At 48.3% G+C, this 27,667-nt stretch overlaps 2 protein-coding genes across 2 annotated transcripts; one reads left to right on the top strand and one right to left on the bottom strand.

Annotated features, from left to right (window-relative positions):
- The first annotated feature begins 27 nt into the window (after window positions 1-27).
- On the top strand, window positions 28-20,218 carry ACO2 (aconitase 2). The gene is made up of 18 exons (XM_084298389.1): window positions 28-176; window positions 5,072-5,214; window positions 6,311-6,569; window positions 8,791-8,883; window positions 10,619-10,777; window positions 11,170-11,320; window positions 12,366-12,470; window positions 12,707-12,798; window positions 13,061-13,166; window positions 14,384-14,541; window positions 15,460-15,533; window positions 16,201-16,312; window positions 16,451-16,573; window positions 16,745-16,900; window positions 17,798-17,989; window positions 18,748-18,880; window positions 19,191-19,312; window positions 19,718-20,218. Exons 1-18 carry the CDS (start codon window positions 141-143, stop codon window positions 19,859-19,861), a joined length of 2,358 nt encoding a protein of 785 aa, XP_084154515.1. The 5' UTR covers window positions 28-140; the 3' UTR covers window positions 19,862-20,218.
- An 827-nt stretch (window positions 20,219-21,045) lies between these two features.
- On the bottom strand, window positions 21,046-27,536 carry POLR3H (RNA polymerase III subunit H). Its single transcript, XM_084305705.1, has 6 exons — window positions 27,284-27,536; window positions 25,984-26,080; window positions 24,335-24,421; window positions 23,292-23,355; window positions 22,500-22,707; window positions 21,046-21,865 (listed from the first exon to the last, which is right to left on the bottom strand). The coding sequence occupies exons 1-6, from the start codon at window positions 27,392-27,394 to the stop codon at window positions 21,812-21,814; spliced, it is 621 nt and encodes a 206-aa protein (XP_084161831.1). The 5' UTR covers window positions 27,395-27,536; the 3' UTR covers window positions 21,046-21,811.
- Between the last annotated feature and the right edge of the window lie 131 nt (window positions 27,537-27,667).

Raw genomic sequence — 27,667 nt, 5'->3', positions numbered from 1 at the left:
CTCTTCACGACGGGCCGCGCCGAGGCACCCGCAGCGCCCTGCCAGGACCTGCGCGGCTCCTCCCTCTCCCTCGTTCCCTCCCCCCCGGTCGCGGCGGGTGACGCCATCCCGGGGCGCGGCGGCCCGGCGGAGCGCACAAGATGGCGCCGTACTGCCTGCTGGCCGCCAGCCTGCGGGTGCGTGGGCGCGGGGGGCGGCGGCGCGGCCGGGCGGCGGACGGCGCGGGGAGGGCCGGGGGGGGAGGCGGGGAGGGGGCTCTGGGGGAGAGGGGGGGGGGCTCGGGGCCGGCCCGGCGGCTCCTCAAGGTGAGCGCAAGGTGACCGCGAAAAAAAAATAATAATATTATATATATTATATATATACGTATATGTATATAACAGCCCTATAAGCAGCCCCAAAAGCGTTGGTTTTTCCCCCAATAGCCCCAACCGCCGCCCGTAACGGTTCTTCCCGCCCAGCCCACCGTGACCTCTAACGGCCGCCGGGCCGCGCCTCGCGCCGCGCCTCACGGCTCCCCGGCGCGGGGCCCCCTCGGATAAATGGCCCGAAATGATCGCGGCCCCAAACGTCGGGGTGAAATTCTCTCGATTTAGGGCTGCTAACCGCGGTGAGGGGGCCCGTGCGCCCCTCAGGAGGGCGCGGGGCGCTTCAACGCCTCGCCTCGCCTCTTGTGACCTTGGCGAGCGTGCTCCCGGGGCTGGGGGGGCTGAAGGGATAGCTCGGCTCCAGCCTTCTGAACGCATTTTAAAAGCTTAATTCCTATTTTCTAATACCTCGCTGCTTTAGAGGTAGGAGTTTTACAAAAGAGTTGCTTTTTCATTTAAGTGAAAGTTAGAGAACAGCACTGTTTTGGTCAACTCGGTGCATTCATCGTTGGTCCTTAATTAGCTGTTAATTTGCACTTTGGACAGAAATGGCTAGTTGTAAAATGAAGGCCAGGCTTTTATTAGGATAATGAGTTGGTTCTCGTTTTATGGTGCATCGTCAGGTGAGAGCAGGCAGGCAGCTGGTAAGGTGGATGCTGTGTGACACAGAACCAGGGCTGTGCTAGCGCAGAGACCCTGTGGAATTCAGCATTTAGGCTGTCCTGGGTTATCAGTTGTGTATCCTTTTAAAGGACAAAATCAGCTGGCTGTAATCAAACATCTGTCTGTTTGATCACTGTAGTAGGCAAATAGTTTTTTTTCTTTTTTTTCCCCGTGTTTAGCAGCCTTAGAGATTTAATGCATAAGTAGATGATGGTGCCAGTCGCTGTGATAATGTCAGCACTGAGCGTGGCACGTGCTGTTAACGCTGGTTCTGCTCATCGCCTCTCCTAAAACAGCTTTTGGAACTCTGTAGGAAGCTTATCTCGGAGAAATAAATTGGAATTAGCCTGGTTCAGGCCGACTGCCCTATTTATAGCACAATTCTTCTAATAGCCTCAAAGGGTCGAGGGCTTTTTCATGCCTGCCTGAAAGATGCTTTTAGCAGCGTTCCATTTCTTGAGCCACGTTGGCTGGGGATTGACTGAGAGAAGTACAAAACTCCGAAGTGGTTGGGGTTTTGCTGAAGGTCTTGTATGTGAGTACTGAAACTGCATTTGGTGAGCTTTGTGTGTGTTGGCAAGGAAAAAAAAACAAAAAAACATTGGTTAGAGTTGGACTGATCTTCAGGCCGCTAATTTTGGTCGCCTTTTGGCAGTGGGTCTGGGAAACCAGACTGCATTTAGATTTTGATTATACCGTACCAGTTTTTTAGGCTGTACCATGGTCAGTGTTGGAAACTTGGCTGGTGTTCTTAGACTAGGGGGGATGAGGAAAGATGGTATTTTGGGTTTCGGCTAGGATTTCTAGGAGGGCTCTCTGGGATAGGAGTGCTCATAGCATAGTTTTACTCTTTTGACCACAAACTTTGACTTACTGGACTTAATCTGGTGCCAAAATGTGAGTTTCAGAAATTCAGTCTTGCATCTGGGCCACTCGCTGCAGTGAGCTAAACACTGCTAAACTGTAAACTAAACACAGCTAGCTCTCAGATGAGCTTGTCAAATCTATATGGATAAGAGTTGGCTTCTTTAGGTTTTCAAATGAATCACCCATGTAATAGGCTGGCTTTTCCGTGTCTTTCGAGGAAGCTTTTTGCCTACCAAAATACCGATGGCCTTAGGAGGCCTGCGGTGGTTTCCTTGACTGAAATGTGGATAAGGGACGCTGGTGCAGGGAAAACAAATTCAGCGCCAGATGAGAAGAGATCACTGGGCAGCTGCCTGCTGGGTGCTCAGTCCAGAGCTTAACAGCACTGCCTGCCCGCTTCCCTTGGCTAGTGGTCTCAAGGCACCTGTCACTACTCACCAAAACCAAAGCCCCCAAACCACCACCTCTTTCGTGGAGGGGGGGGTGAAGCTGGAAGCTGTTGGTCCGGTGACTTCATCTTGTAGTTCTGCCACCCCGTTTCAGAAGATACGGGGGAAAAAAGGAGAGGTGCAGACCCTCAGCTTTCCAGACTTCCCTGTCCAGCTGGGATCCTTCTCAAGCGGGCTCACTTCTCTCCCCTTCCATGTCTGGTGCTCTGAAGCTGTGGTGGGGATTAAACAGAAGTCAACTACCTTGATTTTCTATTTCTGTGTTTAAAATTTGACTATATATATATAGCATTCTGATTAATACTAAACTTCACACAGCCATTTCGTGAAGTGCAAAGGTGTATAGACATATGTACTCAAACTGAAAAGGTTGTATCTGAATTTTATCTGAAATGAAATCTCTGCACCTCTCTTCAGATCTGTGGGGAGCCCTGCTTCAGATTTTGATCATCATCAGCTCTGGTCCCAGTCTAGAATACTGCCAAGCCTCCACCATTACTTTAACTTGCAAATCTGCTCTCCTTCTGTGCTCTGAATTTTGGTGAAAAGTAGCTTTCCGTTTATTGGGTGACGTGGAGGAACTCAATGATCAGTTATGCCAGTTGGGTTAGTTTGTGGGAGAAAGAAGGAATCACTGCATTAAAACAAAATGCCTTTCCTGGTCTGGGGAAGAGATGATTTTTCCATGAATGTTGGTGAAATCCCTCAGTGTCTTCCAGCCACTCCAGCAGCTGGAGGCTTCCAAAATAGGAAGGATGTCTTATGAGGTAAAGGTGTTGTCCACAGCATTATTTCTTTCTGGGTAAATGCTGAAGTTTATTTAAAAAATAAAGAACATACAAATAAACAGAACTAAGCAAAGACAAACTGTGTGGCTGCTAGATAAAAAGCAACAGGGGGAATGAAGCTGTTGGTTGTTTTTTCCTCCAGTGGGAGAAGGAGAAGGCTCCCTGCTGACACGTGTGATATGTTCTGGAAGTTCTGAGCTTGAAGTGCAGCCGAGTGAAATCTGATGACCGCTTTCTCTTGCGCTTCTGGGAGAGCAATGCTCTCCTGTAGTGCCGTGTTCGCCTCGGATTTCCTTTAACAAAAACCACGCACGGCTGCTAAAATACCACAGACCTGTATTGTTCCTACAGAAAGGTGGATATGTAAGAGGTTAGGATTGTTTGGTAAGAAAACAAACCACACCCTTGTTGGTAGTGTGCTAGCTGTTAGGATCTCCCCTAGATCTCCTGAACTTTTTATTATGGAAGACATTGGTAAACGTTATCAAAAGGGCAATAAAACAAGATTTGGATTAAAAGCTGGTGGTATCGTCTCATTGATCGTGGCTGGTTTAGGCAGTTCTTGAAATGCTGGTAGCAAGAAAACTGGGGGAAAATATTCACACAGAAAAATGAAAAAATACACAGCTAAAGATTTGATTAGCATCTTTGGTAATGCAAAACCAGGGTCTGGTGCTGTGATCATACATCCAAAGTCCTGTCAGTGTAAAGTAGAAGATCAGAGAATCAGAGACTGGTTTGGGCTGGGAGGGACCTCAAAGCTCACCCAGCTCCAACCCCCTGCCATGGCAGGGACACCTCCCAGCAGCCCAGGCTGCCCAAAGCCCCATCCAGCCTGGCCTTGAGCACCTCCAGGGATGGGGGGTAGGAAACACAGGAGTCAGATTAAATTGTAACGCTGGGGGAGGAGGAAGTCTGGACTCTTGCTGGAAGTCTGGAAACAGGCAGAAAACAACGGTGACAGAGACTTCCAAAGGATGTAAGAAATGCATGTGCCAAATCCCTGGGAGGTTTTTTTGAAGCTGCCCTCTGACTCAGTTTTCGCAGCTGCTGGAGAGCCTTTTGACCCTGGCACTGACCTGCTCCCTCTAGGTCAGGTGCTGGACAGGTACCTGGTGTAGCCTGCCCTCCTCCCGTGTGCCAGGGGACTGGTTCACTCTGGAGGCGGCCAAGGGATGTTTGGGCTTTTTTTTTTTTTGGTTGCATTTCCTGCTGAACCTGTGGTGTAGCTCATCCATCCTGCTGTTAGCTCACCTGTGGGGCAAGGTGAGGATGTCCCCGCAGCCAGATGGGTGAAGCCAAAGTGTTTGGTCCACAGCTTGCCTCTCCTGCTCTGTGGTGTGTTGGAGACCGAGCACGTGCACAGGAGTCACTCTGGCTAGCGCTGAAATGCAGCTCGCCTTATGCAGAGTGTAATATGTGCTTGTGGCAGGGTGCAGAGATCCTGCACTGGGAGCTTGGTATGTAATGCTGGAGAGAAAAAACGGTATTTTCTCAGTCCCGTATGGTTTTGTCTGCCCATCCTTCTGTATAAGCTCAGTACCAGCAAGTAAATACAGATTTGGAAGCTGTATGTGTTCTTCTGAGGTATTACAGCTATAGTGGAGGAGTACATCCAGCTGTTGTTCACTTAGGGAATATCTCAGAATTGCCTGAAAGAAGATTTCGTACAAAAACAGAAGGCATCTTGTGCTTCAGATGGGAATACAAAATAATTTGGTAAATGCTAGCTGGCTAACCTGATGTCTCACTGGTTAACTCAACATGTAGCACTGTGTGATCCAATGTTCCCTGTGTCTTTAAAAAAAAAAAAAAAAAAGCTCTGCAAACTTTCTGTTCCTGTAAAATCCCAGGAATAACAACTGAAAAGCAAGTATTTTATTGATGCCAGAGGGATTCCCTCTGCAGGGTTGCAGCACTAACGCTCTCCTCTTTGCAGCATGCCTTGAATGGTGGGATACGGCGCTACCATGTCGCACCCGTCCTGTCCCAGCGTGCCAAGGTGGCCATGAGCCACTTTGAGCCTAATGAATACATAAATTATGAAAAGCTGGAGAAGAACATCAACATCGTCCGTAAGAGGTAAGGGGGGAGGAAGCAGGAGGGGAGGGGTTGGGTCAATGCACAGAATTTAGCTCTGCAGTGATGGGAGAGGAGGGGAATAAAAAAACATCACAGGGCTCTGGCAAAGGGAATATTTCCTGGGGAGAGCAGCTCGGAGCCATAGCAGTCACCAGTGTAGTGAAACACGAGTTGTGGAGTCTCATGCAGTGGTGTGGGGCGCTGGGGAGGGTTGGAGGTTAGGATGAGGCGCTGTGACACGTAGAGAACCAGGTCAGTGCAGAGGAGGCGCTAGCAAGGGCTTTGTCCTCTTTTTTTTTTTTAATGCCCGCCTTCGTATTGGCGCTTGTGCCTGTCTGGGGAAGCAGCGTGTGGGCAGCGGGCACTGCAGGCTAATGCTCCTTTGCACCTTGTTTTGACGGTGAGCGTTCTCCCGTGTGCCGCTGTAGGCGTTAGGCACAAAAAGGAGGGCTAGGAATTCGTAGTCTGTGTAAACATGGTGACCTTAATCTGCTGATAGAGGCTTGCTGAGTTGTCATTCCTGCTCCACTTACCTTGTCAGACATGTCCTTCGGTCTCTGCGTCCTTTGTTAGATGTGGTAACTCTCGTTTCAAGTCGTTGTGTCTACTTAGTTACCTCTCAGAAGATCTCACCACTGACATAAATAGGCTCCTCAGCTGAGACAGCCAGTCAGAAGCCTGCAGGACAACAGGTCTGTGTTCACGAAACTCCGCTTAGTTGTCCTTCCTTGCTGTGGGATCTGGTACTTGTGAATTGAGTCTGACCTCTCTCTTACCTCCCCATTTGCTGTCCTGAAGTATGACCTTGAGAAATGAGCAGAGTCAAAGTTTCCTTTGCTGTGTAGGGAGATTGTAAAAGAAAGCACAAAGTGCCCTCGGTCTGTATCCTTTTGAACTTTCTGGACCAAGCACCTGTTTCAGCCAGCTACCAGTTGATATTTCAGATCCGTAAGATAACCGTGCAGGTTGCTGTGTGTTCCTGTATTTTAGAGTGGTAAAGGGAAGCAGAGGGTATCTTTGCTCTGTTACATGCTTAAAGGGGCAAATGTTGAAGCACACAACGTGCGGATGTCAAATTCTTCTCTTGTCTCCCCAGGCTTGACCGTCCCCTCACCTTGTCCGAGAAGATTGTATATGGCCACCTGGATGACCCCGCGAAGCAGGAGATCGAGCGAGGCAAGACCTACCTGCGCCTGCGGCCGGATCGCGTGGCCATGCAGGATGCCACTGCTCAGATGGCAATGCTGCAGTTCATCAGCAGCGGGCTGCCCAAAGTGGCCGTGCCTTCCACCATCCACTGCGATCACCTCATAGAAGCTCAGTCAGGTGGTGAAAAGGATCTTCGAAGGGCCAAGGTGACTGTTGCAGAGACGTAAATTCAGGCTGTTTGAAAGCTTCTTTCCAGCCTAGGGAAGGGATTTTTTTTATTTTATTTATTTTTTTCCAGGACAGCCACAAAGTCAGGCATGATAGCAGGTTACCTGCGGTGGTTAGCTCGGTAGATAGGTCAGATGCAGTAAAGAAACAGCGGAAGCAGGGCTGTGGGGGGTTTTCACCAGAGATTCATCTACGACATGATTTAAAGGACCATGAGAACAGGAAGCACTAGCTCTTAATCTGCTAATGATGGAATCACAAGTCATATATGTATTCCATAGAGTGAGAAGATGTTTCAGGTAAAGAAAAATCTATTTCAAAGGGTAGGAAAGGAAGATGGGTTACTCTAGGGAGTTGTGCTGTGTATGGCAGCATGAAAAGCTTCCTGAGCGTGTCTGCGTTGCACTGCTTTATCCTGCGAAGAGGGAGCAACTAACTCCTTCTGTTTCCCAAACCACTTGCAAGTGATTCGTGCTTCCTGAAGCATTTGCAGCTTTCAAGACCAGCAAGGATGGGTAATAAATGTACATACAGGCAGGAAGGGTTTTATTTGGGAATTCCAATGTTGTTTGTCCAACTTCTGGTTCAATGGGTTTTGTTTGTTTTTAAACATTTCCCCCACAGTTTTACTGCTTACTCCTCCTAAGGGGGTTCTGTCAAATGTAAACACATTCACCTCTGTCCCACATAGCACCACAAATCTGCCAGGGAAGAATATCCTGTTAGCATAGCAGGGATGTGTGGGGAGCCTTTTTTTTTTTTTTTTCCAAGTGGGCATAGCATAAATCCATTATCAAAGCCAGGAGGCTTCTGACTTGGACCCTGAAACTGAAGAATCTGTTCTAAACACATTGTGGGTGCTCAGCTGCATTTTAAGATTTTAGTCTGTATCTATTCTAAGAAATTCCTGATGTCAGAGTACTTCTGGCTTTTTCCTCCAGGTTAGAGTAAAGCAATGTAAACCACTCGAGTAAATTTGGGGAGTTTTTATTCTACAATTTGTCTCGGGCCCAAGTTGTGAGATTACGAATTTGGGACCTTACTAAATAAGACTTGATTTTCTTCCCTCACCTCCTGTCTTTCCCCTATTCCCGCATTTGTTCTCTGCAGTGCAATGGTGTTTGGCTGCAGCCCGGAGCTGAGCAGCGTTCCGTGTCTGCCACCCGCTCTGAGCAGCCCCAGTAAAGGTCCTGCCTTCTTCTGACTGGGTTCTGCCTCTGAAGCTGCCAGTTGGCACGTAATGAATGCTGGCAGGCCACAGGGTGGCTTGGATCTGCTCCTGGCACATCAGCGTGCCTTACTGGGGGAGGGATGCACAAACAGAGTGAAGTGACCTGACTCCCAGTGGAAAACGAGGCTTAAAGAACTGCTGCTGCCTCATGGGAAACTTCAGCAAATGTGTGCTGAGACAATTCTGCCTTTATCTCCGGTTCCCCTTTCTCTTTATTCTGAAGCGGAGCTGCCTGAGAACAGTCTTTAAGGAACTCCCTCCTCCTGGCGCTTATCTTATCTCTTCTGCCGCTCCTCTGCCAAGAACTATCAGGACACAATACTGTCATACTTCCCTGGCAACCGTGGGTATTCTCACAAGCGATTTTCATGGTGTGACCTCCACGAATAACAGTGGTGGCGCAGCAAGAAAGGCAGCATTGTGTGAGCCTTGAGCAGGGGACTCAGCAGAATGAGAAACGACACCCACCAGCTCCCCTGGCAGCGAGCAACTTCCAATTCCATTTCTTCATCCGTAAAAAATAAAGCTGAAATGCTTATCAGGAGGTTTGAAATGTCTGCAAAGCATGCATGAAACAAAAGAAACAGCTGGTAGAAAAGGAAGGGAGGGGTAAGAAGAAGAGCGAAAAACAGGTTACAATACCCTCTGAGAGTAGAAGAAACGAGCAGGGCATTCTCCAATGCCTCATTGGCAGGGTTTGCCTTGAATTGTGTGATTTGACATTGGAAACTAAAAAAGATGCAGTAGTAGAGCTACAAGTTGGATGAAATTAAGTGGCCTGCTACAACTGACTGGCAAAGAGCCTTGATCTCTTTTGATTTTAGGAGCGTTGTGCACCTCCCTCTAGCTGCTGCAAAGCTGTGGAGCAAACTATGAACAGGCTTGGGAAGATGGGAGCGTGTTTGAGCTCATGATCTGCCAAAGAACAAAATGTGTTACTAACACCATGTGTTTTCCTGTGTGACTAGGATATAAACCAGGAGGTGTACAACTTTCTAGCAACAGCTGGTGCCAAGTATGGAGTGGGATTCTGGAAACCCGGGTCAGGAATCATTCACCAGGTAAAGTGTGTGTTTGTAGCCTTTGAACGTCCAGTGGCTCTTCCCCCTTATGGTAGGGGGAGAGCTCAAGTACAAACCCGTAGAGAATTTCACCAGGTCAGAGGAACCACTCGCTTTCTCTGAGGCAGGTGAACTTTCTCGTTGCTCCCTTTCAGTTATCTTGACAGCAATGTTTTTACTGAAAGGTTATTTTTGTCAAAGTGTAACCTGATGCGTGATTAGTTTGCGCCAGCAGCAGGCCACGTGAATCAAAGGAGCGTAACTGTTTGTGAGCTGGCTCATCTTGGTACGCCTGGGAGAGTGAAGTGATGGCGTGAAAATAGCTACCTAGGGCTAACGTGGGCTCCTTTCGGGAGCAGGGAAGGAAGCTTTTGGAATACACCTTTTCTAAGGCTCTTTTGTATGTGTTTGGTTCCATTAAAAAAGAAAAAAAAAACAGAAGAGAGCAGCTTTAAGAACTCAAGAACAGCAACATATAACTAGTTGCTATCTGAATTGAATAAAATGCAAAAGAGTTTTCAATGGGTTTTCAGGTCTGAAATTCTCTTGCTGTACCACTTGCACCTCAAAAGAATATGACCATCCCGAGAGAACTTAGCACGTGATGAGGCTTTTTGTTTTTTAAACCCAACACCTCTAGCAGGACTTCCCTACCCTGATTTTGGTTGATTTGCTGTGGATGTCCAGGAGACGTTTTCCATTGTTCCTGAGTTGCAGGCAGGAAAAGTTGAAGTGCAGCACAAGCAAAAGGAGTGGAGGGGAGAACAGATGACTGTTAAATATCCTGTCAGCAGGGAACTTGTGACCAGGTGCAGTCAAGAGCTCTCTGCTGTCTTTTCTTAGCTATGGAATGAGTTACAAGGTTACTTTAGCTTGGTGTGACGCAATGGAGAAAGGAGATGGAACAGGTGAACTCCCCAAAAGGTTGTGGGAGCACCTCAGGTTACTTCTGCCCTGAAATCACACACAACACTTGTCATGTGGCAACATAGCTCCCTATTGTTGTTACCAGCTTTCTTGTGGGTCACTTTCTGAGGGAAAAAAGCTGGAGAAAATTGGACATACTGTATAGCTTCAGAGTCTGCTCTAGGAATTGACTTTTCTTGCATACATATGTAAAGGTGGAAGTACTGCAGGCAAAAATTAAGATTTTTCCATAAAGGGCTGCTGTAATTCTGCCCAGGCTGTTCTGTACGATGTGCTGTGAGTTCTGTGCTTCCCAGAAGGGCTGTACATGATGTTGGTATGGCATATACCAACAGTAAGAATTTCATTAGCTTGAATTCTTAACTGGCTTACCACTATAGGAAAGTCATCATTTTTCAGTAAAAGACTCTGGTTTTGCTAATAATGAAAGTCTGCAAAAGGCCTTGTTAGCGCTGGACAGGTGAACTTGCTGGCTCAGCAGCTGATCAAGGGTTTGGAGACTAAGGAACAGCTTCCTGAGCCCTAACAAAGGTTCCTGAAAGGAAGAGGTGTTCCAGTGAAAAAGGGAAGATTGTTGTTTAAGTTTTCGTACTGTCCTGGGATGAGCCAAGACTTGGTACCTCGTTCAGTCATTGCATCCCCCAAAAGGGGGTTGAAATACAGCTGAACTTACAGTCCAAAAGAAATTAAATTTCTTGCTACTGAAACCTGCACATAAAAACTAGTCTATATTCTTGTTGGCTTTCTTACTGTCTTCCCCCTCCTTTCCAAGCAAACGAGCAAGCAAACAATCAATTTTTCTTTTCAGATCATTCTGGAGAACTACTCCTATCCCGGGGTTATGCTGATCGGCACAGATTCACACACCCCCAACGGAGGTGGCTTGGGAGGAATCTGCATCGGCGTGGGTGGAGCTGATGCCGTGGATGTCATGGCAGGAATCCCTTGGGAGCTTAAGTGCCCAAAGGTAGGAGCAAAAGGAACACTAATCCTCTATGTGGGGCGTGAGATGTAAAATGGGGAAGAAACATATGTAAGGCACTATCTGCCATTAACAGTCTGGTTTGTAATCACGCTGGCTCAAACAGCTCGTCTGTGGTTTGTTGGCATCTTGGAAATTTGTTTCCAGCCTTTTTAATTTGGGGATTGAGAGAGGTAGGCAAATGGTGATCTGTCTTCAGTTGGCCTTGACCGGAGGTTTAGCCCCTGTGCGCGTGCTGTGGTATTTCAGGATTTCCTCCTTTGTGTTTTGGTGACCACCCAGATTCTGAGAAAGAAGCCTGAGGAATTGTCTTGATTGCTGGAGGGAAATAGTACCAGTACACATTTTTTATTGTTGTTTTAATTCATTTTGTTAAGGTTATTGGTGTAAAACTGACTGGCAAGCTTTCTGGCTGGAGTTCTCCTAAAGATGTGATCCTGAAGGTGGCTGGCATCCTCACGGTCAAGGGTGGAACGGGCGCCATCATTGAATACCACGGGCCTGGTGTGGATTCAATCTCCTGCACTGGTAAGGCACCAGGAATCTTATCTGGAGTGGGTTGTTGTTGGAGGTAGGTGTGAGGGGAAGGGAATCGGGCAAGAAGTGTTAAATGTTCCCTCAGCCTGGCTGGGTGACCAGTACACAGCGAACTGGGAGCCTGTTTCTCTGCAAGCTGGTGGGGTGAGAGCGGCGTAACAGGTGAAAAGCCTCTCTGGACTGCTGTTAAATCTTCTTGTGACTGTGAGAACGCTGAGTGGTTAATTGTGAGGAATCCTGGAAGAGGGTGCTGTCAGGATGAGAGTAGGGATGGAGGTATTTCGCCATATGCTTAGAGGATGGAGATGTTAGGGGGGTAGTAAAGGATGACATTTTCATTTCAGCCTAAAATAGGGTGTGAGTAGAGGAGAGAAATAGGTTGGGGCAGGGGAGAAATGTGTGACAGCTGCTAAAGAAAAAGCTTCAGAAAAGCAGAGCAGAGGGGGACTAGAAAGCAGCAGTTTAACTTGGAGACTTGTGGTAAGAAATTGTGGGTCTCAGGTGCTGAATTTGAACCAGCAGATATTGCAGTTGTCTCTAACGATACAAGTCAGGACCAAACTGAGAGAGGTGTCCCTTCCTTTGGCTTGAAAAGTAGCTTTAAACTGGGCTTCTCTCCATTCATAATGCTTGGCTACTTGGAATACTTGGCTTTTACCATCTGAGAGCAATTTAGGATTTGTATTCTCTTGAATCAGAGAGCATTGACCTATGATACCTGCTTCTAACTCCTTAAACATAAAACAGCAACTCATACAGCTTCATTGCTGTGTCCTTGAAAGGCGTGGGTGATCCCAGTGCCACAAGTGATTTTTTTTAATCTTTTTTTTTTTTTTTTTTTTTTTTTTTTTTTTTTTTTACTGTTTTCTATCATTGGAATCTTTGTCTGGAATCCTGTCTGCCATGGAGTTAGGCTTGTGCCTAATGCACTTGATCTCTCTTGGCTTCGCCGTCTTTTCCATAAGCTGACTTCTGAGGAATTGGGTGGCCTCGGACTTTGTTGACCCTGTGGTCTTTCCTCCCACTCCTTCACTAGGGATGGCAACGATCTGTAACATGGGGGCTGAAATTGGAGCTACCACATCCATCTTCCCTTACAACGAACGGATGAAGAAATACCTGGGCAAGACTGGGCGAGCTGGTAAGAGGGTTTTTGGGTTGAAGCGGGTAGAAGGGTGGGTTTGAATGAAGGTGTTCTCTGGGAGCAGCATCCTCCTGCAGCAGTGTCTGATGTGGCTTCTGTCCTTGCGTGTACAAGCAGGGAGTCTGTAGCTGAAGTGCCTGGGGAAGTAGCTGAGGGACCCTGTGTTCAGTTGTTCTGGACTTTTCCATCATATTGGCTGCAGTTTTTCAGGTCTCCCTTCTTTCTTATTCCAGACATAGCTGCGCTGGCGGATGAATTCAAGCAACACCTGGTGCCGGATTCTGGTTGTCAATACGACCAGGTGATAGAAATCAACCTCAGTGAGGTAAGGCTTCCCTGCTGCTTGCCATCTCGGCTGTCGTGATGAGACTGCCTCGTGTGAATGAGGACTGAGCTGGGAGTTGGATGCAGCTCCCCTGGTTGTGCTAAAACGTGTAACAAACACTGAGATCTGTTCCACTAACAGCTTCTGCTCAGGCAGCCGAGTCCTATTTAAACAGCTTCCAGATAGCAAATCAATTCCTTTCATAACTGTTTTTTTTTTTCCTGGCTACTGTAATTTCTGACTCTGTCGTTGTTTCTTAAAGCTGAAACCACATATCAATGGACCTTTCACTCCAGACCTGGCACACCCTGTGTCAGATATTGGTGCTGTGGCAGAAAAGGAGGGCTGGCCTGTTGATATCAGAGTTGGTGGGTAGCATTTGCTCTTTCCTCTGCCTTCATCTTTGTGCCGTAAATGTTGCTGTCTTGGGATAAGCAGCTGGTCATACAGCTTGGGATCTAAGCCTTTAATTACTGCTCTGTGCCCTTTGACTTTGTTGTGGTGTTGTTTCTACACAGGCATATGAATTTGCTGGGAAGAGTACTCTCTTTGTTTTTTTCTCAGGTGTGAGTAGCCTCTCACATGTGGCCTAGATCTGGGATAGCTGGAGGGATTTTGATCTCAGGAGCTAGGCAAATTGTTCCCGTTGTGGGAAATTTTTAAAAGATTGGGTTGCCAGGAATGTTACCTGTTACACATTTGGTCAAATCCACAAACAGGCTTTCAGCAGAGATCTGTGAGGTGCTCAGCTGTGTATTCCCCAAGCAGGCTGTTGAGCTCTCAGGCTGTAGTAAAGTTGATGCTGGCTGTCCTAAAGGGAAGGTGTGGATGCTGCTACACTCCCTGGCTTCTCTGGAATTGCTCGGGGTGGGAATGAAAAGAATGGAAGTGCATTGTAAAGGCCACTATAGAAACAAGTTATTCAGTAGTGTTACCAATAGGATCAAGAGCAGCAGTAGCTGAAAGCTGAGTTTTATTCTTTGCTGGTTAGCATCAGAGTGCTGTCTGCATCGCTATGTCCTTGTGTCATCTTCGTGCTGTAACAAAGGATGTTTTACCCAAGGACTACAGAATGCCTACACCAAAACTAAACGGTGCATTGGGTCTAGCCCAAGATAAGTGAGGTGAAGAAAGACCAGTGGGCTCTGAGGTGGAAGTTGAAAGGGCTGGGAAATTTAAAATTCAATATGCGTGGCGAGGCACCCACCTCTTCTTTTAATCATTTCCTCAATTTCTTCTCATCTTGATTTGTAGCCTTTTCTCTCTCCCTAAAAGAATATCTCTTTGTGGTAATTTGCCTAACCAAAGTGCACGTAGGTGGCACTCTGACCTTGTGAAACAATAACCAGCTTAGTGAGCAGGTAACGTGTTCTGGCTTACAGCCTCCAGAGCCTGAGGGACTGCCTGCCTGTGACCTCAGCATCTTGCTGGGAGGCTTGGCAGTGCTTGCACCTGAAACTGTTTCAGGCTCCGTGTCAGTGGAAAAGGAGCTTATCTCTTGTTTTTGCTGCTGAGAGATGGTCTCCGCAGGGAGAGGCAAGCAGGGCTGCACTAACCACCTCCCTGTCTCTGTCAAACACCACAGGCCTGATTGGCAGCTGCACCAACTCCAGCTACGAGGACATGGGGCGCTCTGCAGCAGTGGCAAAGCAGGCGCTAGCGCATGGGCTGAAGTGCAAATCCAAGTTCACAATCACTCCAGGCTCGGAGCAGATCCGAGCCACCATTGAAAGAGACGGTTACGTGAGTATGGCTGCTCTTCACAGGTCCTAACAGTAAAGGTTAAACTTTTCCAGAGGGTGCTCGGGAGTCTGGGAGTGACTAATGGAAACCTCTTAAATTTGTCCTCACGTATTGCTCGAGGTGCAGTGACTGATATAGCAACCAGCCTTGTGTTACTGTGCCCCTGGCTCCTGCAGCTACCCAGGCAATGTTCTGACCTGTGATGTTTATCCACTCGTCTCCTTATAGAACAGTTTGGGATGTGAGCAAACCTGTGTATGTGGGAAGTAGGTCCCAGTTTAGACTAAATATAAGGTAAAACTTCAGTGTTTCCCTAGAGGAACCACCATGCTTCTCCCCTTTTCTGTGGGGAGCAGCATATAACGATGTGTTAATTGGTTCTACTATTTATTAAGTGTTGGATGCTGTCACAGCTTGGGGATCAACTACATGAGCCTTTATGTGCAGGTGTGTCCACAAGTCAGCTTTTTATTTCTGTCTGCAGTTGTACTTTTCACCAGCAGTTGCCCTCTTGATTGGATCCTTTGCTGAATGGGCTGAGCAGGCGCATGTTTGCCTGCACTTTTACCAAATCATTCCTTACACTGCCAGGAAATGTGTTGAAAATTAATTAGACCAGCTTCAGTGAAATGTCTCTGAGGAGCTGTTTTTTTGCTCAATTCAAAGTAGGCAGAGAACAGGAACTTTATGGTAAATCTTCCTGTGCTGTTCCCCAGCGTTAACTTACAGCTCTCCTGGCATCAACCCCCTGTATTTATGAAAATTACTCAAAACGTGCGAGTGAAACAAGAAGAGGAATTTTCTCAGGCTTGGTGCTTTCTGTTAGAAGATGAGCGTCCTCTTTCTCTGAAAGAACAACATCAGAGATGTATTCCAGGCTTCCCTTCTACTAGTAATGAAATTGTTGTCTGTTCCCAGGCACAAATCCTGCGAGATGTTGGAGGGCTGGTTCTTGCCAACGCCTGTGGGCCCTGCATTGGCCAGTGGGACAGGTAAAGTGAAAGACAGACCTGTGGCTAGCTTTGTGTCTCAGCTCCTAAAGCGCTCTGCGAAGCCAAATCTGGTAGTAAATACCACACACGGGGAATTAAACATGCCAGCCATTGGTTGTAGCTGCCTGATACGCACTGGAAGAGGAGAAATACACTGCAAATTTATGCTGAGCCTTTGGATGAGTGAAGTTGAAGAATGGCCACATCGATAGGTTTTTGATGGGGAAAAATTGGGAAAGAGATCGGCTTTCTCTGAGAGGATGGGCTGGAGTTTGTGTGGGCCTTCTAAAATAGGAAGAGTGATGGGTCTGCCTTCAGTCACTGGAGTGGCTGTGAGGAAAATCCTGATAAAAGAGATGGGAGAGACATGCTCGTTTGGCTCTGTCGTTACTGATGGTGGCGTGTTCAAGGGCAGGTACTTGATTGTTGTTCAGACAGTTCGGCAGTGCACAGCATGGGCTACGAACTACTCCAGGAATCAGAGTCTGACTTGGCATTGCACTGTCCTTGGTTTTGAGGCTGTGCTTAGGGGAGGAAAACATGTGTGCGCTGATTCATGTTTCCAAAGATAGTGCTTGCTGCCACAACCAAGCCTGGAGATTTTGGCAGCCAGTTATCTAGAAGCAATATTCCCTCTGGATTTGACGAGCGTTTCCTTCTTTCACAGGAAGGACATAAAGAAAGGAGAGAAGAACACAATAGTTACGTCGTACAACCGGAATTTCACAGGTCGCAATGATGCCAACCCAGAGACTCATGCGTTTGTGACCTCCCCAGAGGTAAGAGACAGCCAGAGGGGGCGTGGGGAGAAGTTCAGGTGTGTAACTTCGAGAGCCTTCTGGCTGCTTTGTTAGGCACAGGACTTTCAAATGAAGAGATGGGAGGAAGACTAAGCCTTTAAATTGTTTTTCTTTCAGATTGTCACAGCCCTGTCCATTGCTGGCACTCTGAAATTTAACCCCGAGACAGATTACCTGACAGGAACAGATGGGAAGAAGTTTAAACTTGAAGCACCTGATGCAGATGAGCTGCCCAAGCTGGTAACTGCTCGCCCTGGAGATGGAGGGAGGGGAGGCCTGTCGCTGTCAGTGTTTCACATGTTGCAGGGGAACTCCCATGCACTGCCTTTAATGTTAAAATTGGCTTGTTCTCTTCACGTGCTGTTGGGGATGGCTGAGACTGATGATTTTCCTTTCCTTATCCTTTTGAAGGAATTTGACCCAGGCCAGGACACCTATCAGTACCCTCCCAAGGATGGCAGCGGGCAGCACGTGGATGTGAGCCCCACCAGCCAGCGCCTCCAGCTCCTCGAGCCCTTCGATAAGTGGGATGGCAAGGATCTCGAAGACATGCTGATCCTCATCAAGGTCAGCAGCAAGGCGGGGGAGCACCAACCGTGACAGGGCTGGGCAAACAGGGATTTGCACGTGGACTGAAGCTTTGATAGAAGCTTTGGGTGTGCCTTGAGCTGACAGATTCCTTCCCCTACAGCTGCCTTGCTGTGGGAAGTGAAGCAAGGGTCTTGCTTCCCTTGTGGTGGTGTTTCCTTCTGATACTTTACATATTATGACTAAGAGACTTTTGTATTTGGGGCTAGTTGTTAGCTAATACCATGGAAAACTAACAGAGTGATAGGTGCTGAGATGCAGTCCCTTAGGAATTATCCTTCAGGAGAACTGTTGATTCTCAGCAGCAGAGAGCCGCAGGTATTCCCAAGGGCTGCGCTTCCATACTGAGCTGTGCTTGTTTGACACGCACAACTCCTTTGGAAACACTGTGGGAGCCAGCTGGAAGGCTGCTTGTTCTCTCTGGCTGGGAATTCTGCTCCTACAGGTTGAGGGGGCTTCCGTGCAGACTGGGAACTCTGAGGGAACACTTTTGGTGTCTTGCTGAGCTCCTCCAGCAGAGAGCTTGAGCTGTACCAGGAAGAACTTAATGGCTGTTGGTACCTGCAAAACCTGCTGCTGAGGGCAGTGCGGACATGGCAGGAGGTGTCATAGCTTGCCTTGCTTCTGTACCTCTGCCCTTTGGAACAGGGATCTTCTTTCTGCCCAGAGCATGCAGAAAGACCATTCTTTTTGCCTTTACTTTCTGCCTTAGACCATTGTGTTCTGCCTTAGTGTCTTGATTCTATGACAGACGCAGCTGTCCTGGGTTTGTGCTTTTAAAAAAGAGATGTGAAGGTCCTTCAGAATAAAAAGTGCTGAGGAATGGTCAAATCATTGATTCATCCTAAGAGACTGATCTCTTCTACTACCCCTTAGGTAAAAGGGAAGTGCACCACTGACCATATTTCTGCTGCTGGGCCGTGGCTGAAATTCCGTGGCCACCTGGACAACATCTCCAACAACCTGCTCATTGGCGCCATCAACGTTGAAAATGGCAAAGCCAACTCCGTGCGGAACGCCTTAACCCAGGAGTTTGGGCCGGTCCCGGACACAGCCCGTTACTACAAGGTGAGGCTGTCTCCTGGAGCATCTATTTTGGGAGGGTGTTTGCACTTGGTGCTCTGTGCCAAGACCGAGGATCTCACCCTCCTGCTCAAGTAACAGCAGCTGTGAATTCATTCAGCACTGAGCCTTTTCCTTGGGATGTACTTTGTGGCAGTTTATAGGGGATTCTGTCCCTGCCTGCTGCGGGGCAGAGGATCTTGTGACCAAAGGGGACCAGAAACCCTAGGTGAAGGGAGCAGAACACCTCTAGACACTGCACAACTTGCAAGGCACTGGTGTCACCAGGCTGTGTCTAAATCTCACTTCCTTTTCTGAGCAGATGGACCTCAGTTACTGTGTGAAGCTAAAGAATTCACCTACGGCTAGTCTAGATTCTATTCTTGTCCCCTTTGTTCTTTAAAGCTTGGGCTGGAACACCAAGAAATGTCCTTTCACTCTCAGAACAGCTTGGCAGCGGTCTCAGATTGGTTCTTCTGGTAGACAGAAGTTAAAGCTTCCTCTCTGACTTCCAGAAGTAGAGCAGGGATCGTGGCGGTGTGAATGCTGACCCGGCACAAGACCACAGAAGGAAAGGTGGCAACAAGGATTTGCTCTGGAGCCCAAGAGCGATCCTCTTCAGCCCGTGTTAGCCAGAACAGCACTACCAAGCTGCTCTGAAGCACTTAGTTCCTCCAGTTCTGTCCTTCGATGTGTCGGGGTTGTGTTTATTAATTCCTCACCTGAGTGGCTGCAGAAGTCTCAATCTTCTTCTTTTGTCACAGAAAATGGGTGTCAAATGGGCGGTTATTGGAGATGAAAACTATGGTGAGGGATCAAGCCGGGAGCACGCAGCGTTGGAGCCTCGTCACTTGGGGGGCAGGGTCATCATCACCAAGAGCTTTGCCAGGATCCACGGTGAGCTGCGCTTCCCCCGCGGTGTGCATAAACAGGACGTGTTTGGCGGGGCGGCAGGGATGTTCACCTTGCCCCGGGGCTCAACGCCTACGGGAAGGAACTACCTGCTGACAGATCGCGTGGTCGCTCTTGTCAGGAATCCTGTTAGATACCCACTTAGATATGCCACAAACAGCGGAAACGCTGCTTTTGTTACAAAGGTTGTAATTACTGTTGGAATACTGCTCGGAGGAGCACTGAGCAGCTGGGAGGTAATCCTCATCCCTGCAGTGAGCTGTTACGAGTACACCTGATGGTTTGTTCTCTGCAGAAACCAACCTGAAGAAGCAAGGCCTGCTGCCTCTCACTTTTGCGGATCCGGCAGACTACAACAAGATTCATCCTGTGGACAAGCTGAGCATCGTGGGGCTGGCAGACTTTGCTCCTGGAAAGGTCAGTGCCTGCACCTCTTGTCACGGCTCTCGGGGTCGGGGATGTGCCCGTGGCTGGGAGCAGCGTGGTTGTGTGCGAGGGCCTGGAGCAGCACCAGCACTGATGGGTCGCATGGCCTGGAAGCCAGAGGAGATGCTCCATACAGTGGCCTGGGGTCAGAACCAGATCATGTCGTTCTGTTTGGGGAAGTCCTCGTACAATATTCTGAATCCTTGGGCTTGCTACCTAAGGCAGGAGCGCTCCCTAGAAGGAACTGCAAGCACACTTCTCTCTTAAGACCACCCCTGAGCTACCAGTTTGTTTTCAGCCCTTTAAAAACATGCGGGGATTTTCCTGTGAGAAGTTTCGGTTAACTTGCTCCCTTGAAAAAGAAGGGGGAAAATAAAAGCTGTCTTCTTCCCTTAGCCTCTGAAATGCATCATCAAGCACCCCAACGGGAGCCAAGAAACAATCATGTTGAACCACACCTTCAACGAGTCACAGATCGAGTGGTTTCAAGCTGGCAGTGCCCTGAACAGAATGAAGGAGCTGCAGCAGAAATCAAGCTAAGTGCGCACAATGCCCCCAGTGCACTGGACTCGATTCAGCTTTGGCATTTTTCATGAAAGTGCAATTCCATGCCTACTGTTGGAATAAATGTCTGATCAAATGTAACCATAGCTTCCTTTTTGTTATGGTACTTCCTCTTCACTGACACTATGAAAAGGGAGGGCAACCAGGCTTACTTTTGTCTTTTAAATTCCCCAGCTCCCTTTTTCTATTTTGGCTCAATTTCAGTTGTCCCACAGTTATTTATACTTGGAAATAACCAGCTAAAGTGGGCTTGTCTGCTCGGTTGGTTGTTTTCTGCCCATTCACTTTACTGATGGCTAAAGATTTAAAATGGAAATAAAGACTGTGACCATCTCTTCTGCCTCGTGTGATTGTCTTCATAATCCGGTTCTTCAGCTCCTGCTTTCCCCCTCGCTGTGGCTGAGAGGGTGGGAAAGAACTTGAAGGTTCAACGCTACCTGCCCACTTTGTATTGTTATGCAAAGACCGCATGGTTAAAGGGAAAAAAAACATCTGCATGGGAGCCTCTGGCTGTTGAGGTGCTAACCTGCTTCACCCAAATTTCTGCCTACAAATAGGTGGGGATTTTTTGCCAAGTTTGTTTCTAGCATGTCTAGCTGACTGCGTGTCTGAGCACTGCTGCGCAGCCAGCACTCAGTAAGCTCATTGTCCCCGCAGCTGGACCTCAGTTACTATGTGAACCTAAAGAATCCTAGGCTCCCTTTTAATTAGAGCAGTGCACCAGGAATAACAGTTCCGAATTAAGGGGTTATAACTGCGCTGCTGGGAGGGCGCTGGTGACTCAGGCTTTGTTTTCGCAGTTGGAGGTTAGCATAGCCGCTATCCCAGGGAATTACAGCCCCTTCCTGCCAAACGTGGCTGGCTTTGTAATTATGTGCACCATCACCCGCTTGGCACCGGGCCCTGCATAGATTTTACTCCCTGTTTTGTTCCCCTCTTTCCTTTCATTGCTGTCAGAGAGGCTGATGGCAATTGTTTGTTACTGGCTGTTAGAGCGGAGCAAAGCATTAGTCCTGACACTCAACGCGGTCTGCCTTGAAATCCAAGTAGCTGGACTGCAGGAGGCAGCTTCTTTCCCTTCCTGCTAGGCAGGAAGCGAACAGTTTCTCCAGGAATTGTAGAGGAAGGCAGGCTGTGTGGTTTTTACTATTTATTCCATTTCTGGTATTAACCCACTCCCACAAACACATTTAACTTGCTTCAAGTAACACTGGTCCATTTCAGTTCATAATTACGCATTTTCAAACTCCAGCACGGTTGAGCCCCTCCTACACAAGTACAGCCCGCCTGGTACAGTATTTCCCTTCACCACAAGCAGCCTGCAGCTTTCCGCAGTGGTCCTCTTCATAAAGCCCGAGTTGCTTTGGGGTAAACTGATGTCGTTCCGGTTCTCTTTGGCGGACTTCACCCATGCATTGAGTTCCCACTCAGCAGAACTTTACCGCAGCTTCCCCTCTAACCCAGCAGCAGCACTTTCCAGCCTCCACAGCAGCACACCTCTCAGCGCCAGTCTTTTGGGGTTTCTCCTCCAGCTCCTGTGAAAAGGGCAGGATTCTGCCCCTCTGGGATCAAGCTGTCAGCCCGAGGAAGCGATGCTTCTAGACAAGCATTCTCTCCCGCTTTCACTCACTGACGTCCCACTCCCTTCGTAGCTCAGGCGAGTAAAGACCTCTCCAGTTTTCCCTCCAGGGCAGGAGACCAAAGCCCCAGCTGGGCTCAGGCCTTTTTGTCCCTGCAAATTCACTTCTCCCCATCAGTGAAGGCGTTTCTTGAAAGCGACTGTCTTGTTCTGGCAGGCTGGAAGCTGACGGGGAAGCAGAGGATGGCAGCTCTGGTTTCTCGTTCAGCTTCCCAGGCGCAGCAGCAGGATCCCGTAACCCCCAAATCCCCAGCGGGAAGCCTCGCTGCGGAGCAGGCTGGCTGCAGCTAGCTGTTCGTCCACCACGACAGGAGGCCCAGGCCTGGCTCGCTGATGGACCCCTGGTCACACAGAGCAGAAGAGAGTGAGCGATTGTAAACAGCACGGAAAATACAGGAGAAATGCATAAAAATACAAAATGTCTCCCCTGTGAGCTACAGAACAGGTATTCCCCTTCTCGCTGTCAGAGCCCAGCCCTGCAAATGCCCAAATTTCTTTAATCCTCATCAATGCTACACCAAACCTGCAGCACCTGCAGAATCAAGCACTTCCCGACATACCCCAACCGTGAGCAAACACAGCTCGCACTGGTCCCCACCCACCTCTCCACTGACACCAGAGCACGGCCTGGGAAAGGCCGCTCAGCTGCGGTGCAAACCTTGGTGTGGTTTTCCCAGCCCTGGGTCCCTGCGTGCTCAGCCCTACCTGCAGGGCTGGCACCTACGCTCCGTCCTAACTCAGCCTCCCCGACGGGAGCTCCACCACCAAGCACAGTGGATCAGTGAAAGCTCGCTGCAAGCACGGAGCGACCGCAAGAACGATCTCCTTCCTCCCCTTTCCCACTCCTTTGATTTTGTGACTTTCTTGGCTTCGTGGTCAGCTTAACACCATCAGTTCCTTGGGAAAGGGATGCTATTTTAGCCCCAGAACAAACCACACTGTTTCCACGGCTCTACGAATTATGCACATGGTTACCACAAGAGTGTAGGGTGCCTCCTTCTTCTGCACTTCTTCTGTGGCGCTTGAGGTGGAAGCCTCTGCAGAGCTCGGGCCCGTGGGAGATGTATCGACGAACGTCTCATCCACAACTCGGAAGCGGATCTCCTCCCCGATGTCCATGTAAAGGTCGTGGGCCCCTTCTTCTGTCTCATATTCCCACACCCACACCTGCTCTGCCTCGTCGCTGGCCACGCCAAGGGCTAAGGATGGGAACGATTTCCCCTGGCAGAACACCTCCTTACAGTTCTGAGAATCCCCTCGATTCAAAGCCTTTCCACAATCCCTTCTCGAGCTGCAGCGCGCTGTCCTAGGTCACCCCCTGCACATTTTAGGGCCTCACCTCCGATTTTCCTGCACACAGCTGGGGTTTTTCTCCCCGCCCCCAAAACAAACAAACAAACCCCAGGAAGACACTGCCTACCACGGGCAAGGCCATCAGACACGCCACGTAGCTAGACACTGCACCACGTGGGAAAACCTGCGCCCTGTCTTCAGCAGCAGCCAAGAGCCGAGGCAGGGATTACAGCGCGGCTGTTTGTGGGACGCTGCTGTTCGTTCCTATCAGCTGGCAGAGTGATCCCACAGACCCTAATAGGCGTGAGTGGGGCCTGTCTGGCTGTGATAACAGCCTGCGGGACTTGCCCGACACAGCAGCCCAGCCTCTGCCACCGAGCACCTGCATTGTTGCGGCAGTGAATGGCTGCTGGGCCAGCGCTGCACAATCTTTGCAGACGAAGCAGTGAAGTTAGCCGGGTGATCAAAGGATACAACTTAGCTGGCTGCTGCAGGGATTCCGGGGGGATGACAATATCATCAAAGAACCCAATAGAAACTGTGGGGAAAAGAATCTGATTAAGACTGAAATGACTCTTCGCAACGATGCAGTACCGCAGCAATTCCTACAATGCATTTCTAGACTTATTCTCTCCTGGGAAGGACAGCTGAGATTATGCAGGAATTACTCTTCGAGTCACAACGCTCCATTTCAGTTGGCAGCGAAGCACCCGCCCAGCTGAAGCACATGCAGCAACAGAGGGCACGGTCTTCTGCCCGCTGGGAAAGAAAAAGGCTGCCTGGAGCAGGGCTGGAAGTGTCAGGGTTCCAAGAAATGAGTCAGATGCTACAGAGGTCCCTGAAAGAAAAGAGCTCAAAAATCAGAGAAGTAACACGTCAGATGAAGACCAAAGGAAAGTCAGATCAATTCCACCTCCCCTGTTAGATTCATGATATTGAGGCTTATTAGAGACCGGATCTGCCTAAATTCAGCAATAAACATACCCACGATAATCTCTTTGTCCTGACTTAACAAATGAGCACAGAGAGGAGCTTGCATGGAAAACTCCTACAATAACAGAAGGCAACTCATCAACTGAGCACTTCATACAGTACCCAGCTGATCATCTGTCTTAGAAAGATGTTTCCCTGCTGTGTTTCCAGATACAGGAAATACTCATCAGTTTTCACGGAACTATATGGAAGGCATTTCAGACCAACACGATCTGATACTACCACCTTAAAAAAAAAAGTTGTGTTAATTGAAGCGAGAAAATAAATCCAGTCTAGCTCCAGATGGGCCTGCCTATTCTTGGGCACGCACACGAGTGACAAAAGGGAAGGGGAGCTGCAGGCAGAACCATCAGGCGCAGGGGAAGCTGCCAGGCTCAGCCTACCAAGCACCCTCCGACGGGAGCAGCACCAGAGGCTGCTCATGTCTCCAGCCAGCCTCCACAGAGCGCTACGCTGCCTGACATCGTCGCAGCTCCAGGTGCTCTGCAGCCCTTCCGTCCCTAACGTTCTGAGTTGCAGCTCACCGTGAACGCCATCCTGACTGCAGCTTTTAATCTCCCCGATCAGGATCTCATCCAGGAAGGGATGGAAGACCACGTAGCGGAAATGCACTTGAAAGAAAACAGATCGGTAACGTTACGACCACGCGAGCGAACCGTTCTCCTTCCACAGGGTGGCAGCCATTAGAGCAAAATCCCACATCCTACGTGCCCTCTAAAACGCTGCATCGAGCGTCTTTTACACCTTCCTTACAGGTACTGGTTTGTTCAGGAAAACAGGAATCAGAGCTCTGATTTGTACAAATTATGACAGCAGCTGATCATCAGTATCCTGTTCTCCGCTTTTCAAGCTTGCAAGAATTCAATTTCACAGAATAAAACCAAAAAATTATGGATGTGGAGCAGGCCTCTGCTTTAGTTATGATGTTAGCGTTCTTTGGAGGCCAAGAATATCAGCTGAAATGATACTTCTTGTACTACATCTGCTCCATTTATCTTTGTCAGCAAAGATACATCTTCTTCCAATTAAATTATGTGGTACACAATATTATCAAAGCCAATCAGATCCTCTAACAATCTTATTTAACCTCAGTGAAAAATCCAGTTATGGTTCTAACCAAGTATTTATAATTATAAGGAAGCTATACTAAGACAAAGAAGAAAACTTAAGAGCTATTTAACATCATTTTAGCTGTCCATGCTCAGTGCTGCTCTTCTACATAAAAGTAGAAAAAGGGTAATAAATCCTGCTGCCTGGGAATAATAAATGCTATCTCAGCTTCTGAAAGCAGGAGACTTCTTTGCAAACTTGCAGGGAACATATTATCCTGTTTCAGTTCAAGGAGTATTTCAAAGTTAAGAAAGTGAATGGAGATTAAAGCAAGCAGGAGAGTCTGCCATCCTCCTCAGTGTTCGAGAAGCTTTTATTTGCAGGGAGTGAGTTCTGCTGGCATTAAATTTACATGAGGGGAGCCACACACAATCAGTCCGGTTCCCTTCTAAAAGGAAACACTTCATTTACTCAAGCAATACTTCCACACCGAAAATTAGATCTAGAAAGATGCATCTTTCTATTTTATTTAAAGAAACAAACTTTAAAAACTTTAATATTTTTTTTTATGCATTTGCTTCCATTTTCCATTCAGATTTGCCAAAAGACAAAAGTAAAAAGATGAATCATTTATTATTGCCAAAAAAAAAGTCACCTAAAATGTATGCTGAACCAGATCTGTCTAAGTCTCAAACAAAAAAGCAGCAAAACTTCCAGCTAGAAAAACAGCATCAACTGTTGTGTGAATGCTAAAATTAGAAACACGTTTCAAAATTCCGGACTGGCAAAATAAGCTTCAAAAAGACAAAATATTTGACAAAAGTAGAGCAGTTAATATAAATTATTTTCTATTTGGAGATCTCCAATCATTTAAAATTAAATTAACCCCTTCCTTATCCAACACCTATGGCTCTAATTGCAGAGCTGACATGGACTGCAGGAGAAGGCAGGCAGGACTGGCTCTTGAAATTTGTATTTGTAACCAAAGAAAGGCAAAGAGACTTCTGCCATATTCCTCTTGCCCTCCTAGTAGGAACAGAGTTAAGACTGAACTTCAGCAAGCTCCTTTAAACTAAATTTATCTAACAAGGGAATTTAGTTTACACTTGGGACAAGAGCATACCTTTGGTGTGTGATGCCCCATCTCCAGGGAATATGTATGAATCTTCCAGTTTTGTAATATCGTACAAACAGATGCAAAGACCAACATTGTATACAACCTGTTCAAAGAAAAAAAATATATTAAAAAAGCAATAAATCAGTTACCAGGTTAACTCCCTTCAAGCTTATACACTGCATTCATCTCTTCAAAAGAAGGCAGCAAAGGGTGGCAAGGTGGGAGGGAGGCTGGTTTAGTACAATCCTTCAAAAGCCCCAGCCCAAACCACACTGCATTTCGGAGGATCCCCTATCTCCTTTGAGTGTTATAAGAGCGTGTGTTTTTATTGGCACTGGAAAAAGCACTGCTACAAACAGAAATCCTTGGCATTTTTCAGTGTTTTTTTTCAGTGGTTAAAAAATTTGACCTGCCATGAGAGTAAACAATTGCCCACAGGAAAGAAAAGACATCATTCAGCAGCCCCAGTGCTTATCCAAAGGCCAAACATGCTTCTCTCTAGGGTTGTGTTCTCAAAGGCCTCTAGACTTCCCTTTGTCTTAAATTATAATGGCTCTGGGGAGAAATGAGAGCTCCTGGTTTCTCTGCCACTTCTAACACGGCTTCATAGCCTACAACATCTGGGGCACCTACTAGTCATCAGCAGATGAAAGAGTTATTTCATAACCTGTCCCTCTGATCTGCCACCCTCAACCTTAGAGCGCTTGGGGCTGCTCTTTGGCGCTCCCTGCACACTGACGAACTGCATTTTGACATCTGCACCTGCCTCGTGCTGAAAGCTGCACGCTAACCACAGTCCCACAGGCCGCACGGGGAAAGGGCGAGCTCCTGGCCCATGACACAACGCTTCTTACAGCCTGTGCCAAAGGCCAAGATCCTGCCTCCACTCCGTGCTCAGCACCAAGCAAGTCACATACCAGCACTATCACTTCTCTTCCAGTATTAATGTTCTGCATTTATTTACACTGGCTTTCTTAATTGCCCCAAGATGGGTTTGTGTTTGTTTTTCAGGCTGTGTTTCATATTGTTACCCTACACACGACAGCGGTGACTTCTCTGTGATGCTCTGGCCCATCTGCTACCTCGGTATCTTCCCCTTCCAGCACGAGGCCTTAGAGCAGCAGCCCCCTTTGAGGTGATACCTGGCTGTCTCTGGTCCCAGTCTCTTTTATTTCAGTCTGTGGGGATGGCCTTCATCCCGAAGCTTTTATGATAGTGCATATGTAGAAATAAAAATGCAGAAAAAAAGAAAAAAAGCTCAGTTGTTAGAGGGCTGCCACGAAGCCTACACCAGGCTGCAGATTACCTTGTTGGCCAATTTCTTGTTTAGCTCTTCAGCAATGGACTCGTTCAGCTGCCTTTCAAACTGCCAGGGGGGGATCCTCACCGTGTCAGTCATCTCCACCAGCACAAACATGGTGGCCGGCCACCATGCAGCGCCCCTGAGGGGACACGGGGCGAGAGCCCGGCCTCGCCGGGACCACGCGGGGAACAGGGGCGGCACCTCAGGAGCTCGGGGGGGGAGAAGGAAGGGAAGGAGGGGACGAAGGAGGGGACGGAGGCGGCCACACAGCGACCACGGGGAGCAGCCCCGCTCCGCCTCACAGCCGCCCGGCGCAGCGCCTCTGAGGCGATTCCCCTGCCGGAGCCAATCAACGCTCACCGAGCTCTGATTGACGCGGGGAAGAGC

Source organism: Netta rufina, assembly GCF_964035555.1.
Source record: "Netta rufina genome assembly, chromosome: 1".
Taxonomy (NCBI): Eukaryota; Metazoa; Chordata; class Aves; order Anseriformes; family Anatidae; genus Netta; species Netta rufina.
Note: the sequence above shows the minus strand (reverse complement) of the source record. Positions and strands in the feature narration are given on the sequence as shown.

Bases quoted from the DNA above. Each gene is read 5' to 3' on its own strand.
- POLR3H (XM_084305705.1), bottom strand. From the start codon at position 27,394: ATGTTTGTGCTGGTGGAGATGACTGACACGGTGAGGATCCCCCCCTGG. The intron at 22,708-23,291 runs GTATCCTTTGAT...TGGCGTGGCCAG, and splicing joins CTGCAGCAGCCAGCTAAGTT to CGACGAGGCAGAGCAGGTGT. The intron at 21,866-22,499 runs GTAACCATGTGC...CTGTGTGACCAG, and splicing joins AGGCACCCTACACTCTTGTG to GGGTCCATCAGCGAGCCAGG.
- ACO2 (XM_084298389.1), top strand. From the start codon at position 141: ATGGCGCCGTACTGCCTGCTGGCCGCCAGCCTGCGG. The intron at 8,884-10,618 runs GTAAAGTGTGTG...TTTTCTTTTCAG, and splicing joins GGTCAGGAATCATTCACCAG to ATCATTCTGGAGAACTACTC. The intron at 14,542-15,459 runs GTGAGTATGGCT...GTCTGTTCCCAG, and splicing joins CCATTGAAAGAGACGGTTAC to GCACAAATCCTGCGAGATGT.